Source organism: Myotis daubentonii, chromosome 16, assembly GCF_963259705.1.
Source record: "Myotis daubentonii chromosome 16, mMyoDau2.1, whole genome shotgun sequence".
Lineage (NCBI taxonomy): Eukaryota > Metazoa > Chordata > Mammalia > Chiroptera > Vespertilionidae > Myotis > Myotis daubentonii.
The window spans coordinates 24,990,738-25,006,605 of record NC_081855.1 but is presented as its reverse complement, the minus strand read 5'-3'; the positions used below and the strand labels follow the sequence as shown (position 1 = coordinate 25,006,605).

General features: G+C 54.2%; 1 protein-coding gene across 4 annotated transcripts in view; it reads right to left on the bottom strand.

The window, feature by feature from the left end:
• SEZ6 (seizure related 6 homolog) overlaps positions 1-15,868 on the bottom strand; it is a 45,643-nt gene that overhangs the window by 10,073 nt on the left and 19,702 nt on the right. For all 4 annotated transcript variants that reach the window (XM_059669348.1, XM_059669346.1, XM_059669347.1 and 1 more), the window contains exons 2-4: positions 14,439-15,104; positions 13,849-13,982; positions 2,943-3,138 (exon numbers count right to left, since the gene is read on the bottom strand). In XM_059669348.1, the coding sequence (XP_059525331.1) occupies positions 2,943-3,138; positions 13,849-13,982; positions 14,439-15,081 (973 nt within the window). In that variant the 5' untranslated portion in view covers positions 15,082-15,104. The remainder of the gene's footprint in view (positions 1-2,942; positions 3,139-13,848; positions 13,983-14,438; positions 15,105-15,868) is intronic.

The window sequence follows — 15,868 nt, the reverse complement described above, 5'->3', positions numbered from 1 at the left end:
GAGGACAGATGGGCAGTGCCTGGCACAGAACAAATACTGAACACACCAGCCTGCTGTTGTTTATAATCTTGATTAATAAAAACACCTCACATTGGAATTCACCTTCTAGCTTCTAAAATGTCTTCATACTCTTCTTACTTGATGTCTACAACATGTTTAGGAGGCAGGCAGGCAAGGTAGGGTTATTAATTCATTTTCAGCTGAGGGAAATGAAGGTTTAGAGAGACTGAGGGACTTGCCCTGATCACACGGCCAATAAGGGGTAGAGTGGGCCCTTGAAGCTCCTGGCCATAGAGCCCACTTGCTTTGCGTCTCCCCTGTCCCACCTGCTTCCCCAGGTGAAGTAGAGACCTGGGCTTAGGAGTCAGGGAAACCTGAGAGTAATAGACAAGGCTGACCTGAGTGGCTGTTCAGGGCAGCCACCCACAATGATCCGGGAAGACACTCTAGGCCAGGGTGGGATGGGAAAAAGGGTGTGGGGCACTTTACCCAGAGTGGAGAGCGTGGTACTCAGGGAGTTCTAGGCCATGAGCCAATGTCATGCTCATCACTTACATCGTCTCTGTGAGTTCTTGTCACAGCTCTGGGAAGGGAGGTCCCCCTGCTCCACAGATTAGGAAACTGAGCTGGGATGAGGTGAGAGCAGGATGCTGGGGGCAGATGACAAAGCCCCCCGTCTTCACAGTGGGTAAAGTGCCACTTTGCAGGACGAGCTTCCTCCTGTTGCCATGACGACTGTTCCCAGAGTGCCTTCACCACTGCAATCTGTTGAGCTATTTTCTCCCTGGTGTCTGTTTCTGGAGCCAAGTCCGGTGCCAGGAATGCTCAGGAGGGAGGAGGGGGGTGCCTGGCAGGGCTCCCTGCCTCCTCACCCTGCCTGAGGCGGTGGGAGGGGAGTTGGGACTTGGTTCTGCAGTTGAGGCCTTTGTGGGGCCCCATCTTTGTGATCTCCAATATTATCTTGGACAGGTCCGGCAGGAGTGTTGGTACTGGGTCCCTTACCTCCTCTGCTGGCACCTTCTTTCTCCAGCCCAGGGAGACACGTGTGTGAGCACATGCTCTTCCTGTTCCCATCTCTGGGATCAGGGCTAATTACAGCCTATAATTAGGGGAATTACACTCATTAGGGAAAGAGCTGATCATTGACAAAAACTGGGCTGAGGAGGGAGGGCTTCTGGGAGCTGAGAAGGAGGCAGCACTGGGCTAGCTCTCCCGGCCCCTCCATAGCGTTTGTTCCCGTGTCAGGGCCTCCAACTTGCTGCCTTTCAGCCACTTTTGTCTGGCCCAACAGAGAGGAGGTCCGGGTTTTTGTGCAAAGGAATTTGCAGTAAGAGAGAAGGTTACCATGGCGTGAAATTATGCCTGCTGTTTAGGAGGATTGATGAGCCATTAGGGAGGCTGACTGGGCCCCCTAGATGCTCACCCTTTCCTTAGCTGGCCTCTTGCTTCTGCCAAGCCCCCGGCCCGCCCCACCACCAAACCCCTGCTGCCACGCCAGACTGTTCCCCCAGTTTGGGTGGTGAGCTCCGGAAGGGGTGAGTGCTCCTCAGGTGGGTTCCAAGCATCTGCATCTTCAGAGGAGTGCCTGCCCTCCTCCCTAGGCTGCGGCCCCCCACAGGGCCGCGGAAGTGGTCCATGACAATTCAAAGCAATCCTGTAACTGTTCACACCAATTATTTCCCCATTAGCATTCCCCAATCTAAACCGGTTATCCTGCTGCAGCAGTGCAAGAGATCAAGAAGACTTTGCCTGGAGGAGGGGGCGCCAGGAGGGATGCTGATGGGAAGGGGTACAGTTCCAAGCCCCTTCTCCCTTTCCCATCCTGCTAGCTCTTTAATACTACTTTCTGGTTTCTTCATGGAGCATGTGCTAAGCACTGGACATGGACCATTTTGTTTAATCCTTATCATGACTTTGTGGAGTGTTTTGGTCTCATCTTGCAGCAGAGGAAAAGGAAAGTTAAAGAGGTCAAGTGACCTGTCCAAGGTCAATAGCCAGTAGGGAAGAGATTCAAACACAGATCTGCCTGGTCTTTGATTTTATCATTACACTAGAGGCCCAGTGCATGAATTCGTGCACTGGGCCAGTGGGGGGGGGGGAGGGAAGGGGGAAGGGAGGGGCTGAGGGCGATTGGCTGGCAGGCCCTGCCCCCTATTGGGGTGGGCGGACCTGATTGGAGGCGGGGCTGGCCAGGGGGAGGGGCCGTGGGGGCATCAGGGGCTGGGCTTGTGTGGGGGAGGGGCCACAGGGGGTTGGCAGGCTGGCCCTGGCCCCTATCTGGCTGGTTTGCTGGCTGCAGTGGGCGTCATAACGACTGGTCATTCCGGTCGTTCCAGCTTTCCAGTCACTAGCTTTTTATATATATAAATAATGCCACTTCCCTATTTCCTGAGGTGTTCTGAGCTGACTGGGGCATGGGCCAGGGCTAGGGTGGGTTATGCAGTTCAGGAAGGCCAGGCTAGTAGCTAAGCACCTCCACATGGTCACTGAACTTGACCCCTTTGCATTTTGGGAAAGGTTATAATGTTATTGCCTTTTTAAGTATCTGCCTCCCCAGAGATTTTTAACTCCTTGAGGTCAAGGACTTGGCTGGTTCATCTTGATATTTCCAGTGTCCAGCACAGGCTTGGCAAAGAGTAGATGCCTAGGAAAAGTATACTGAATGAATTAATAAATGAATGAGCGGCAGTAGGCACACCTGGGGGTTGCCCAGTCCTGTGTCAGTCTCCCTTCCAGACCAGTTCTCTGCAGGTGGAGGAGGGAAGGTTCTGGAAGTGTCAGATGTGCAATACTCACCTCCGGTTGTATACAGCTTCACCAGGCGCCTGTGCTGTAAGTGACTAGCCTCTCCCTGTTCCCCGTGCCCCCATGCCGTAATAGCACCAGAGACCCCAGGAAGCCAGCCAGTCTGGGCTGGTTCTTCCTCTGCTGCCTGGGCCTACCTTGGTAGTGGAAATGGAATGTGCCAGGCCCTGCAGGTGGTGGGAGGCTCTGGAACCTCAGGGCTGCTTGGTGGGTGGGGCTTCGGATGACTTGGCCCCTCAGCAGGAAAGACTGGTTGGCCAGGGGCAGCGGGTCAGGTCCCCCCAAGCCCTCCACAGTCACCGTCTCCCCTTCCCGCAGGCTGATGTTCCGGACCTGCCGATGGAATAGACAGCAAAGCAGAGCAGTCAGGCTTTGTCCTGCTGAGTCCTACCGCCTTTAGGTTCCTGCAGGCCCGGGGCCTGGCCAGTCCTCAGTGTCCCTTAGGCACTGGCGCCCCCAGGCCATGAGCTAGGCACTTGAGTGCAGGAGGAGGTCATTTTACCTTCCCAGTAATCTTGTGAGATAGGACCTGAAGTTCAAAGATAGTAAATTACCCAAGGGCACACAGAGATTATTAGCGGAATTAAGATTTGTAAGCACGTTTGTCTCAAAGCTTTTCAACTACACCCGCTGCTTCCTGTCCTTTCACTTCTCTGGGCTCAGTTTTCTCATCTGTAAAGTGGGGATGGAGTAGGTGTATTGAACTAGATGGTGAGATTGTGAGGTCTTATTTTGATTTTATTTTTATTTATTTAAAATATATTTTATTGATTTTTTACAGAGAGGAAGGGAGAGAGATAGAGAGTTAGAAACATCGATGAGAGAGAAATATCGATCAGCTGCCTCCTGCACACTCCCCACTGGGGATGTGCCCGCAACCCAGGTACATGCCCTTGACCGGAATCGAACCTGGGACCTTTCAGTCCGCAAGCCGACGCTCTATCCACTGAGCCAAACCGGTTTCGGCTCTTATTTATTTATTTATTTTTAATATATATACTTTATTAATTTTTTACAGAGAGGAAGGGAGAAGGATAGTTAGTTAGAAACATCGATGAGAGAGAAACATCGATCAGCTGCCTCCTGCACACCCCCTAGTGGGGATGTGCTTGCAACCAAGGTACATGCCCTTGACCGGAATCGAACCCGGGACCCCTCAGTCCGCAGGCCGACGCTCTATCCACTGAGCCAAGCCGGTCAGGGCTCGGCTCTTATTTTGATTTTAAATTGATTTGAGGGCGGGGGAAGGGGGAGATTTGCTGTTTCACTCATTTATGCATTCATTGGTTGATTCTTGAATGTACTCAGACAGGGGATTGAACCAGCAGCCTTGGCATATCAGGATGGCGCTCTAACCAACTGAGCTACCTAGCCAGGGCAGCGTTGTGAAGTCTTAACCATCAGATTCACGTGCTCAGCTTCCCCTAGACTTCCTCTGTTAGGTGCCTCACAGGCACCCCGCATCTAGTCTGTATCATACTGAGCCACCCTCCTCCCCCAGGCAGCTGTTCCACTGGCTCCCCATCTCAGGGGATGACCTCACCATCCACCTTGCCCAAGTCAGAAACTGGCATCTTGCCTCCTCCCTCATCTCCCACATCCAATCAGTTATTCAGTCCTGTCAGGTGGGTCCAAATCTGTTCCCTACCCTTCGTCCCCACTGCCACTTCCCTGGTACCTCACTGTTATTCTCACCTAGATCATGGCAGCAGCCTCCTGGCCAGCCTCCCTGTCTGCAGGGCTTAACCCACTCCACCCTCCACATCAGTATCTCTGAACGACAGCCAGTTCAGTCTCATCCTGTTGCTGATCATGGTGTTTCTGTGTTTAAATCCTCTGGTGGCTCTCCGCTGAGCCCACAAAGCCCATGGTATCTGGTTCAAACTTCTTGCTGTGGCCCTCAAGGCCCTGCCCAACTTGGCCCCTGCTGACTGCTGGCTTTATACTATGAGCCTCCCCATGCCGCAACCATTATATTCTCTCTTCAATTCTCAGTAACCTCTTTTTCCAATCCTTCGCTCTGGCTGTCACAGGCCCCTCTGCCACCACCCCAGTCCTCAGGTCCTTAGTCCCTGGAGCATCCTTCTAGGCTCCATGACTCCATTCAGTCAAACAAACATTGACCAGCAACAGCCTCTACCCAGAGGGGAAGTAGCAGTGTGGCCTGCTACAAGGAGCACTGGATTGGGAGCCCAGAAATCTGGGACCTCATCCTAACCATGTCATCTTGGACAAATATGCTGACCATTTGAGCTTCAGTTCCCTCATCTTCTAAAATGGCCTTTGCTACTCAAATGTGGTCCAGCAGCATCAGAATTACCTGGGAGCTTGTAAGAAATGCAGAATCTTAGACCCACCTCCGATCTACTAAATCATACTCTGCATTTTTTTTTTTATATTTTAGTGATTTTTTTACAGAGAAGAAGGGAGAGGGATAGAGAGTTAGAAACATCGATGAGAGAGAAACATTGAACAGCTGCCTCCTGCACACCCCCTACTGGGGATGTGCCCGCAACCAAGGTACATGCCCTTGATCGGAATCGAACCCGGGACCCTTCAGTCCGCAGGCCGACGCTCCATCCACTGAGCCAAACCAGCTAGGGCCATACTCTGCATTTTAACGAGATCCCCAGGTGATTCAGAAACACTGATCTACATGATCTCCAGGCTCCCTACCATGTTGCTCTGAGGCAGGGCCTTCAAGGGTTAACCACGTGGGCTAGTTAAGTGGCATCCAGTGCGTCACCAAGCCTCCCCCCTCAGTCTTACCTTCCAAATATTCCAGTTGCTTTCTCCTCTCATCCCTTTGTAACTGTCTTGGCTCAGATCTCCCCTATTGTTTCTCACCTAGAGAATGGCCTTCACACCTCCCATCCCCAACGCATCTGCCAGGTCTCAGCTGTCTCAGATCAGATCATGTCTCTCTCCCACCCAAACCCTGTTGGTGACTTCAGATTGCACAGAGCACCAGGTCCAAACTTGCCAGCTCGCAGTTGGCCCCAGCGGCTTTGCCAGCCTCACGTACCTGCACTGCAGCCGCAGGCTTTGCCGCACGCCCGCCCTCTGGGTATTTGCCTGTGCAGGACCCTGCCCAGGGAATGCTTTCCTCTCTGCCTTTCAGATCTCAGGGCCATCATCCTCTGCCTCCCCAGCCAGGCCAGTCAGTTCCGTTGCTTTGGGCTCTCCCCACCTGTCCTCTCCCCAGGGTGGCATTTGGGGTCACCACTCCTTCTTCACTGGCATTCTCAGTCAAGATGTGCGGAGAGAGGGAGTGTGTGGGTTGCTGGTGGTGCCGTTCTCCCCAGGTTCCTGTGAACTGAGAAGCCACACGAGGCTGAACACAGCCATATCCAAGGAGACAGCCGTAATAGGCTCTGGGCCCCTCGGACTGTAGGCACTGAGAACAGATGTGCCCTGAGGACGCCCCTGACTGGGAGAAAAGACCTGGTGGGTCTTTGGGGCGGAAGAGAATGCCAAGAGAGGGTGCTGGGCAGAAACGCCTCCTCCGCCAGGAGCTCTCCACCATGGCACATTTGGGTGGAGGCTGCCTGACCATCTGCTGGTGACATTCCTCAGGGAATTCCTGCCGCAGGCGGAGGCTGGATGAGGCCCCTTCAAACTTGGAGATTTTGTGATTCTAGAGTTGGGCAAACAAGACTCACACACGTGGAATCTGTAATTATCGAGAGATGCCAGGCAGCATATAATTCTGCCTTAAGTGGCACCGAATGCGTGCAGCAGGAATCCTCCGGGGAAGTGGAGGAGTTGCCGGCAGAGGGAAAGCCGCACAGAGCAGGTGGGTCTGAGAGCGCCTGGTGGTGGGGGTGGGGGGGTGGGGGGGCGGGGGGCGGGGGACGGGGGACGGTGGACTGGAAGGAGGAGGGACTGGAAGGAGGAGGAGGAAGGGAGGACATCTCTACTGGGAAATTACTCCGGAAGCGAAGGCAGAGAAGTAGAAATGAATTAGCATTTTTTTCTAGTTCCCTTAAACACCCTTTTGACCTCTAGCTTCCAGCCCCTGACCCTGCTGCTTGGCTAGCAGCAACAGCATCATTGCAACAACAATAATTACCATTTCCAGAGCACCCATAACATGCCAAGCCTTGTACTATTTATGGATATTATTTCAGCCTCGCCACAGTTGTATCAGGTAGGTGGTAAAATCTCCATAAGTAAACAGAGAGGCTAAGGAACTTGCAAAAGGTCACACACAAGTGTTGAGTAGCAGAGTCTTGCTTTGCTGGAGGCAAAAGGCAGCTCCTTTCCTCCCAACCTCGTGGGGCTGTCACCCGCAGATAGACTCCCAGACATCTTTATTCGCCGGCCCCAGGCCTGCCAGGCACAGCAGGGAGTTGGAACTTGGCCTGACTTGGCTTTTTGCAAGATGTTGAGATTTACGTTCCCACCAGCCATCCTTCCCCCCAGAAGCCTGTCAAGCTGGGAAAGCGGGGAGCTGAGGCCTCTGGCTCCCTCTGGTCTGGGGAAGGCAATGCCCCCTTAAGCTGGCCTGGCTCCTAGCCCCCCCGTGGTGGTGACGGTTGTGATGAGTGCATCGAATTGAGAGGGCCCGGGTTCCCTGGGGATCACATCCACAAGGCGCCCTGCTCTTGGCCAGATTCTGTCTGGTCCCTCAGGTTTCCGACACCTACTTGCAGGCCTGCTGCAGTAGCTGGACTGTAATTTGTCGCTTGTTTGAGGGCCAGGCCTGACAGGAGCCAGCCAGGGCTGGGTGCTGGACAAGGATGGTGATGAAGTCTTGATGCAATTTGCCGGCACCTGAAGAACTTGGGAGACAGATTGAAATGTCAGTTCTGCTCATGAGGACTGTCTTCTCACACCTCTAGCCAGTGACAAGAGCGGAGCTGGGGGCCATGCAGTGGGAAGAGAGAAGCAGAGAGAGATGAGGACAATTCCCATAGGACTCCAGACTGTTTAACACTGACCAGAGGGTCAGTTCAAGGAAGAAAATGTAGCCACTTTGAGGAGACTGACGCTTTCCTGGATGGGAGGTGGGGAGGACGCAGGTTGCCCTTTGCCATCCCCCAGACCATCAGCCTGACCGCCCTGTCTATCCCCATAGAAGCTGCCAGTCGGGTCTCCAGAACAGGCCCTAATGGTGTGACAGCGCCACAAGTCTTTGCACACAATTGCCCCAGTACAACCCTGCACAGGCGGATGAGCTCAAGGATGACTTGTGTGTGAGCCCCATTCCTAGCACCTGAGCCTCACACCCCCTGCAACTGACCACAGTCCCTGCCCCATTACACTCTCCTGGCCACCGACACACACGTGTGTCCTCTGACATAGGCCCACTTGCACGCACACAGCTCCCTCAAACACATGGCCCGGCACAAGTGCGTCCTCACATCTGTACGCTCCCTCAGGTTCACGCGCTCTTTCATGCCAATAGTAGTATAATCACAATCTCCCCCATGAGTTCAAAGGTTCGTTCACACCCATTATCCTTTCCGATCTCACAAAACCTCCATAAGGGAAGCGGGACAGGCTGTGTTTACTTCAACTCCATAGCGGAGGGAAATGTGTAATCAGAGAAGTGAGAGCTCCTCTTTGGGTCACACAGTAATTCCCAGGCAGAACCAGGACTCCAGGCCAGTGCTCCTGATTCCTGGTCCAGGGCTTTGTCTTTAGGCACAGCATCCCAGCCCCTCCCCCAAACTGGGAGAATTCCAGGTGGGTGTCCTACAGGAGCAGGCAGGGCTGGGCTGAGAGAAGGGGTCAGAGGTGGAGCCCCCCCACCTCCCCTACTGTCCCCACCTGAACTCCCTCTTTGGAAATGCCACCCCCAGGCCAATCTCCTGGGCTAATGGAAGGACAGGGGCTCTTGAGTCCTGGGATCAATCCAAGCTCCATCACTGATAAGTTGAAAGGTCCTTGGGGAAGTCCCATGACTTCTCTGAACCCCAGTCTCACCTGTGAAATAGGATAATCCTGCCACTTCCTGGGGTTGTAAGGATTAAGTTAGATCCTGCCTGTACAGGGCTCAGCACAGAGTGGGCAGAGCATTCACAGGCCTCTTTCCCTTCTTGAGGAGACCTGCGCCCTCCTCCGGTAAAGCCATGTCCTTCGCCATGATGATAGCTGGCTGTGGACTCACCCCACCCGCAGGCCTGCCAGGGCTCTGCCTGGGAAGCACTGTGCCTGGGAGCCACCCTCTCCCTGGCCCAGGTTCTGCAGCTGCTGGGAAGCAGGGTCAAGGGCCTGAGGTGCCACTGCCCAGTATGGCCCAGGAGGGAGCTTTCTGAACCAAGGAAAGGAGGCGGACTCAGAGTGACTAGCTGGGAGGGGCCTTCTGTTTCACTCTCCTTTTACAGAGAGGGAAACTGAGGTCCAGAGACGGTCAGGGGCTGAGCCCAGTCACCAAGACGGGCTGCAGAGCTAGGTGGGACTGGAGATTCAGTTCCGGTTCTGGAGCCTGCAGCAGCCTCTGCGCTCTGTCTGAACGGACGCTCTTTCATAAACTCTTATGGGCTAGGGTCTGCTTTAAGGATGCGGAGAGGGGCCTAAACCTATGGAGCTATAGCTGCCTGTACCCCACTGGCCCCCCTCAAATGAACCTTCCAGGAGCCAGAAATCTCACCTCTTGATATGGCAGGGAACTAGGTGCTTTGGCTATTTAACTGGCAGCTGGCCTGGCATGAGAGAAGTGTGTTCCAATGGGGCCACCTGGGGCACTAGGGCAGGGACAGTGGGCAGCTGTGCCCAGGCTCCAGATGGTATAGGGAGCAACCAAGCCAGGAGGGAGGCTGGCAGTGGGAAGGCTCTTGGAATGCCAAGCACAGTCAGAGGCATGTGCCAGGCCCAGAAAGACCTGGAGCCCCCAGGGGAGACTGGCTGCTTGGAGGAGATGGGACCTATAAAGCCATCATAAAAGGGCTTCTCTGGATCTCTCAAGAAAGAGCCTAGCCCAGTGCCTGAACCCCCGCTGAAGCGGGCAAGACTTCTCTGAGCTGGCCTCCTTGCTGTGGGCGGCTCAGACGCCTGGCCTTAGCAAGCACAGATATCTGCAGTGCCCTGAAGGGAGGTGTGGGGCAGGGCATGAAGCAGGGTATGAGGGGCTGTGGTCCAAAGCTGGGCTGTCAGGGATTCTGGAACTCCGGAGGCTATTCCTCATGAGAAGGACATTGAAAGGGTCTTGCCCAGGGCCCCAGACTTTAGCCAAGGTTGCGGTCACATGGCAGGGGCTCAGCACGATGTGAGGCTGACCTGCACAGGGGTGGGATTTGTGGGTCCTTAGGGTGCCCCTTTCTTCCCTTGGTTCCTCCCAACTCCCTTACCCAGATTCCATCCCTTTTGCTTATCCCTAGCCATCCTCATGCGTTCATGCAGGGCAGACAGGGGCTAACCCACAATGGGCAGAAGCCACAGACTGTCCCCAAGCCTGAAGGAGCAATGGGCTGTCTTCTAGGCCTTCTGGCTGCCTCACCCATCCAACCTCCAATGCCCAGCATGGCCTAGCCCAGCTGCCAGCCCTGGCTGGGCAGGGTGGCCCTGCTCAGGCCTAGCCTCTGGCAGGAGTGTAATCCAGAAGCTCTTAAGCCTGCTCCTATGCAATAAAGTCACCGGTGCAAAACTGCTCAGCAGCCTTCAAGGGCCAGTGTACCATGTCCGCTACTTTCCAACCCAGGCGTGGCTGCTGGCCTCTCTCCTTCAGGTCTCAGAGCAGGTATTGTCACCCACAGAAAGCCTTCTCTGTCCCCCCAGACTGGCAGAGTGTGCCCCAGCCTGGAATTCCCACAGTTCCCTGTGCTTCCCACTCCATTCCCAACGGCACTGAGCATTCTGTGGTCATTGTTTATGGCTTCTGTCTCCTCCGCTGACTGTGAAAAGCTATGTTCCCAGCACCTCGCACAGAGCCGGGCACCTAGTAATCGCTCAAGTTATATTTGTGGAACAAATTCATTCATAAAAACACACATTAGTTAATGATTAACTGAGTGACCTTGGGCAATTCCATTTTTTTTGCTGGCCTTGGTTTTTCCACCTAGCTATTTGGTTTTGGTATATGCAGTGTCAGTAATTCTCCAGGTCCCCAAGTGGCCTGTGTAGCCAGGAGGCCTGGGTAGGAGTAGAGATTGCCTGAACTGGCCCTGAAAGAACAACTTTTTATTTCCTTTTAAATCCTCACCCAAGGATATTTTTTCCATTGATTTTTTTTTTTTTTTTTTTTTTGAGAGAGAGGAAGAGAGGGCAGGAGGAAGGGAAGGGGAGAGAGAGAAACATCGATGTGAGAGAGACCCCTAGATTGGTTGCCTCCTACACATGCCCCAGCCAGAGCCAAGGATCAAACCTTCAACCCAGGTATGTGCCCTTGACTGGGAATTTAAATCGTGTCCTTTCGGTGCACAGGCCAATGCTCTAACCCCTGAGCTCACCCGCCAGGGCAGGAACAACTTTAAATCCTGCTTCAGCCTGGATGATTCTGTCCCTTCCCCTCCGACCCTCCCTGCCTTGGCCTCAGACTCTGTCTCCGGCCATCAATGCTCTCTCCTTGGTGGCGAGGCGGAGGGTGGGGCCAGCATTTGCCTCCACATTTCCTGACGGCAATCCAGGGCTGTGGCAGGTCTTCCTCTCAAGGTTGCCTGGTAACGGCTTTTGCATTTTGATGAAAAAAATGTGGCGGCAGCAAACAACAGACACTGGGCTTACATGAGAGGGTGGACATCTAGGGTGGGGCTGGTGCCTGGGCCAGGGCTGGGGCAGGCAGAGCCAACATCTTGCTCCTTTGTGGAGAGTACCAGGACTGAGCCCAGCCTGGCCCAGTGGGGTTCACTGGGGATGGTAGGCTTGGGGGGCTGGTAGAGCCAGCCTAGGCCTGCAGGGGGGCACCCAGCCTGGCATCAGCTCCTCCTACCCCCTTCCCCACACCTGCAACTGGTGCCTTCCACCTGGTGAGCCACAGCCAGTGCCACCTCTCATTAGGTGATGATTTTACATTAATTACCTTAATTAAGCAGCACTGAGTGCTAATGGCTTGGGGGATGGTGGCTTTTCCTAATTACCCTCCCAGTCAGCCCAGAGTGAGGGGCACAGTGTTTTGCGAAGCAGGAGCAAACAGTTACAGAAAGAAGGGGAGGGCCCAGCCGGTATGGCTCAGTGGTTGCATGTTGACCCATGAACCAGGAGGTCACAGTTCGATTCCAGTCAGGGCACATGCCTGGGTTGTGGGCTCCATCCCCAGTAGGGGCTATGCAGGAGGCAGCCGATAGTTGATTCTCTCTCATCATTGATGCTTCTCTCTCTCTTTTTCTTTCCCCTTTTCTCTCTGAAATCAATAAAAAATATTTTTTAAAAAAAGAAAGAAAGAAAGAAGGGAAGGGGCCCACCAGTGGTGGGAGATGGTCCCTCCTCCACAGGGCCTGTCTCATAGACCTGGGCCCGACATCCCCAGGGGACGGCTGGGGTGCTACCCCAGGACAGGTGTAGCTGACTTTAGGCCCGTATCTAAGGGCTTTGGAGTAGATGGGGAGGTGGCTGGAAGTGGGGAACAGGTAGTGCTGCCCCATTCCGACTCCTCCTCTGCCCCCTTCCCTGTGCCCCTCAGTTGCCTTCCTGACTGCCTTCAACAGTCACCTCCTTCCTTCCTTCATGCGTTCAACTGTCCATTCATTCAGTTAGTCTGTGGAGAACCCATTCTGGGCCCCTTACTCCAAGGCACCGCCCAAGGCACGCACAGCTTACTTGGGGAGATGGACAGCTGTAAACAGATAGGTAGAAGGCAGAGTAATAAGACATAGAATGGGGGATGCCCCAGGCTTTGGGGATCAGGAGAGAATTCCCAGAGAAAGTGATGCCAGGGTTGAGTCCTAAGGGAGGGAATAGTAGGAAGGCTCTCCCAGGCAGAGGGACCAGCACGTACAATTGGGGCTGGAGGGGGCAGCGGGCTTGGCCCATTCAGTTAGCTGCAAGCTGTTTGTGCAAAGCGGGAGTAGAGAACAGGGGAGGAAGTGGTTCAAGGTGGGCCCAGAAGACTGGCCTTGATTCTGAGGCACCTGGGAGGTGTGGGGGTAGGATTAATTTCGTTTGGAAAAAGTGACTGCAGTGTAGGTGAAGGAGGGATAGTGAGGACAAGCTGAGTGGGGTGACCACATCATCTGGGGGAGGGATGATGGAGGCTGGAGCATGTAGTGGTTGTGGGATGGAGGGGCCCTGGAGATTGTGGGGAGTGTCATGGTGATAGGACTTAGGTGTGAGTTGATGGGACTCAGGGAAGAGGGAGAGGAAAGGGCCAAGTTGACCTCATGTTGCCCCAGGGATGCCATCCACATTGCACTGTAGTTGCCCTAGTCCAGGTTTCTGATCACAGGTCAGTCTCTGAGGAAAGAGTGGGGTGTAAGCAGGTTGAAGGAACAAAAAGGAAGAGCTGGGTTTGGGGCATGGGGAGGTCAAGGAGCCTTTGGCACATTCATAAGTACCTGCAGGCTCAGGTTTTGGGATTAAGAGAGAGTTTGGGGTTTATAAGGGATGAGATGGTCCAAGGAGGTGGGAGCAAGAGGCTGGGGCTATAGGTCTGACTCCCTCACCAACTGGTCACCCCTCTGATTGTGTGGCCATGACTGTCTTCCCCACTTCTGCATCCCAGGAGCCAGCACAGGGCCTGACCCAGAGGAGCTGCTCAGGGAGTATTTGCTGAAGGAATGAGTGAGTGAATAAATGAGTGAATGGCCAAGTAGCCTTGTGCTCTCTCTACTCAGTTACACAGATTCAGAAACCCGACCCTCTGTCCACTGAGGCAAGAGCCCCTTCCTCAGGTTCTCCTGAGCCCCTGATCAAACCCCTGTGGGAAGAGGAGGGGCACACCACAGCCCCTCTTAGCCTAGGACACCGCTGAGGGGAGCAGTAGCCTCTTTGCTCACTGGTCCAGAACCCAACCATGTTTTAGGCCAATCGCCTAGCCTTGGCCTGAGGAGCCCCACCTCCAACTGATGACCTTGAGCATCCCCCCCTTTCTCCCATAGCAGGTATCTTTCTGGAAAGATAACACACTAGCCCTAGCTTTGCCCCTGCCCAATCCAGGTCACTCACCTTAATTTCCACACCGTAGCCAGGGTAGACAGAGATGTAGTAGAAACAGTCCAGGCCAACATCATGGGGTGAACTGGGGGCCGAAGGGGAGTCCAGAGAGCCCTCTGGGCCTGAGAAATTCCAGCTACAAGGGCCTGAGAGGCAGGAGGAGACACAAGGCTAAGCCCAGCCCTGGAGAAGTGGGTCCAGCCAAGGCTGATCTGTGTGTGTGTGTGTGTGTGTGTGTGTGTGTGTGTGTGTGTGTAGCCCACCTCTTGGGATGTCTATTCTCCTATTGAAAGAAGGGGGCCACCTTCTCTTGAGCACTTTTTGTGTACAATCTTATCTCAGTTCTCACAATGGCTCAGTGAGGGAGGTATTCTTATTGCCATTTTACAAATGAGGCTCAGAGAGGTTAAAGTTCCAAGGGCCTGGTGTAGTTGCTTCCAATCAGGATTTGAACCCAGGTCTATCTGGTTCCAATCTGCATGCCTCCTGCATCCTGGCCCTTGGTACTGAAGGGCAAGGCCAACTGGCACAGTGATGGAGAGAGGAACTTAGGGCCCCACAGCTCCCCCATATCCAGATCTGCAAGCCAGCAAGGAGCTGACCTGGTGGCTGGACTGTGGTGATGGTGGTGGTGATGATGGTGGTGGTGGTGGTGGTCTCCTCATCATCCCCTGAAGCCGTGGAGGTGGTGATGGTCCCCTCAATCCCAAGCCCTGTGGTCCGGGACATGACCTCTGGAGCCCATGGCCTGCCCATGTCTCCAGGACCCTCTTGGGTTGGAGTCCATGCTCTGCTAGGGGGTGTAGTACCCAGCTTCTCCCCTGGGCCTGTGGTGGGCACTGCCATGCTGGGCCCTGGAGGCAGGGGAGCTGTGACATGAAGCTCAGGGGGCTCTGACTCCAGGCTCCAGGGTCCTTCCCTGGACGGGGGCTGAGTGGGTGCTGCAGCTATGGCCGGAGTAGGGCTGGTGAAGACGGGGCGGCTGTCCTGGTTGGCCAGGCGGGGAAGGGGACTTGGGGTCTGTGGCGTAGGTGGATCAGGCTGAAAAGGCAGTGCCGGCCTCAGCTCTTCGCCTGTCTCCAGCCCCTCTTGTAGGAACTCCTCGAGCAGTGGGTGGTGGTTGAGCAGCTTCAGGGTGGGGGCGGTTGTGACAAAGTGGATGCCTCGTTCTGGCTGCTCAGGTGTGGGGGCTACTGTCCACTCCCCATCCGTCTTCTCGATGCCTGGGGCCTGACCTTCCGCCATGGTTGGGGCCTCTGAGGAGAGTCCTGAAATAACAATGGATGATCAGAGGTTTGCCCCCTGCCCTGGGGAGAGCAGCATCACGCTCAGTCCAGGCAGTAGGAGATTCATCTTGTGGAGTGCGCTCACCACTGAGAATCACGAACTGCAGAATTTCAGAGCTGGACATGAGATGATATCACACACTTCAAGAATGGCACATGAGCCGTGGCTGGTTTGGCTCAGTGGATAGAACATCGGCCTGTGGACTGAAAGGTCCTGGGTTCGATTCCGGTCAAGGGCATGTACCTTGGTTGCGGGCACATCCCCAGTGAGAAGTGGGCGGGAGGCAGCTGATCGATGTTTCTCTCATCGATGTTTCTAACTCTCTATCTCTCTCCCTTCCACTCTGTAAAAAAATCAATAAAATATATTAAAAAGAAAAAAAAGAATGGCACATGAGCTATCCTCTCCCCTCCAGCACTAGAAGTGGACATTACTATCTATTATTGCACCATTCCCTGTTCTGTTCTCAGATTCAGCCTCAGACTCCTTCTCAATGCAGCACTCCAGGCAGCCATGCTTAATTCCTCAGACCGATGACAAATAAATATTTGCCCTGCCTAATGTAGCTCACAGGCTTATTGGACTGATGAGCAAACAGCCAAAGAAAGGAGGTGATTTGCTCAAACTCTATGACCAGTCGGTTGACCTGAGAGGATACCCTTAGCAAGAGTGGCTGTTCTGCCTGAGATAACAGTTCACTTTTTGTTCTCAGTGAAGCTGCTGGTCACTAGTCTCAGTAAATCGT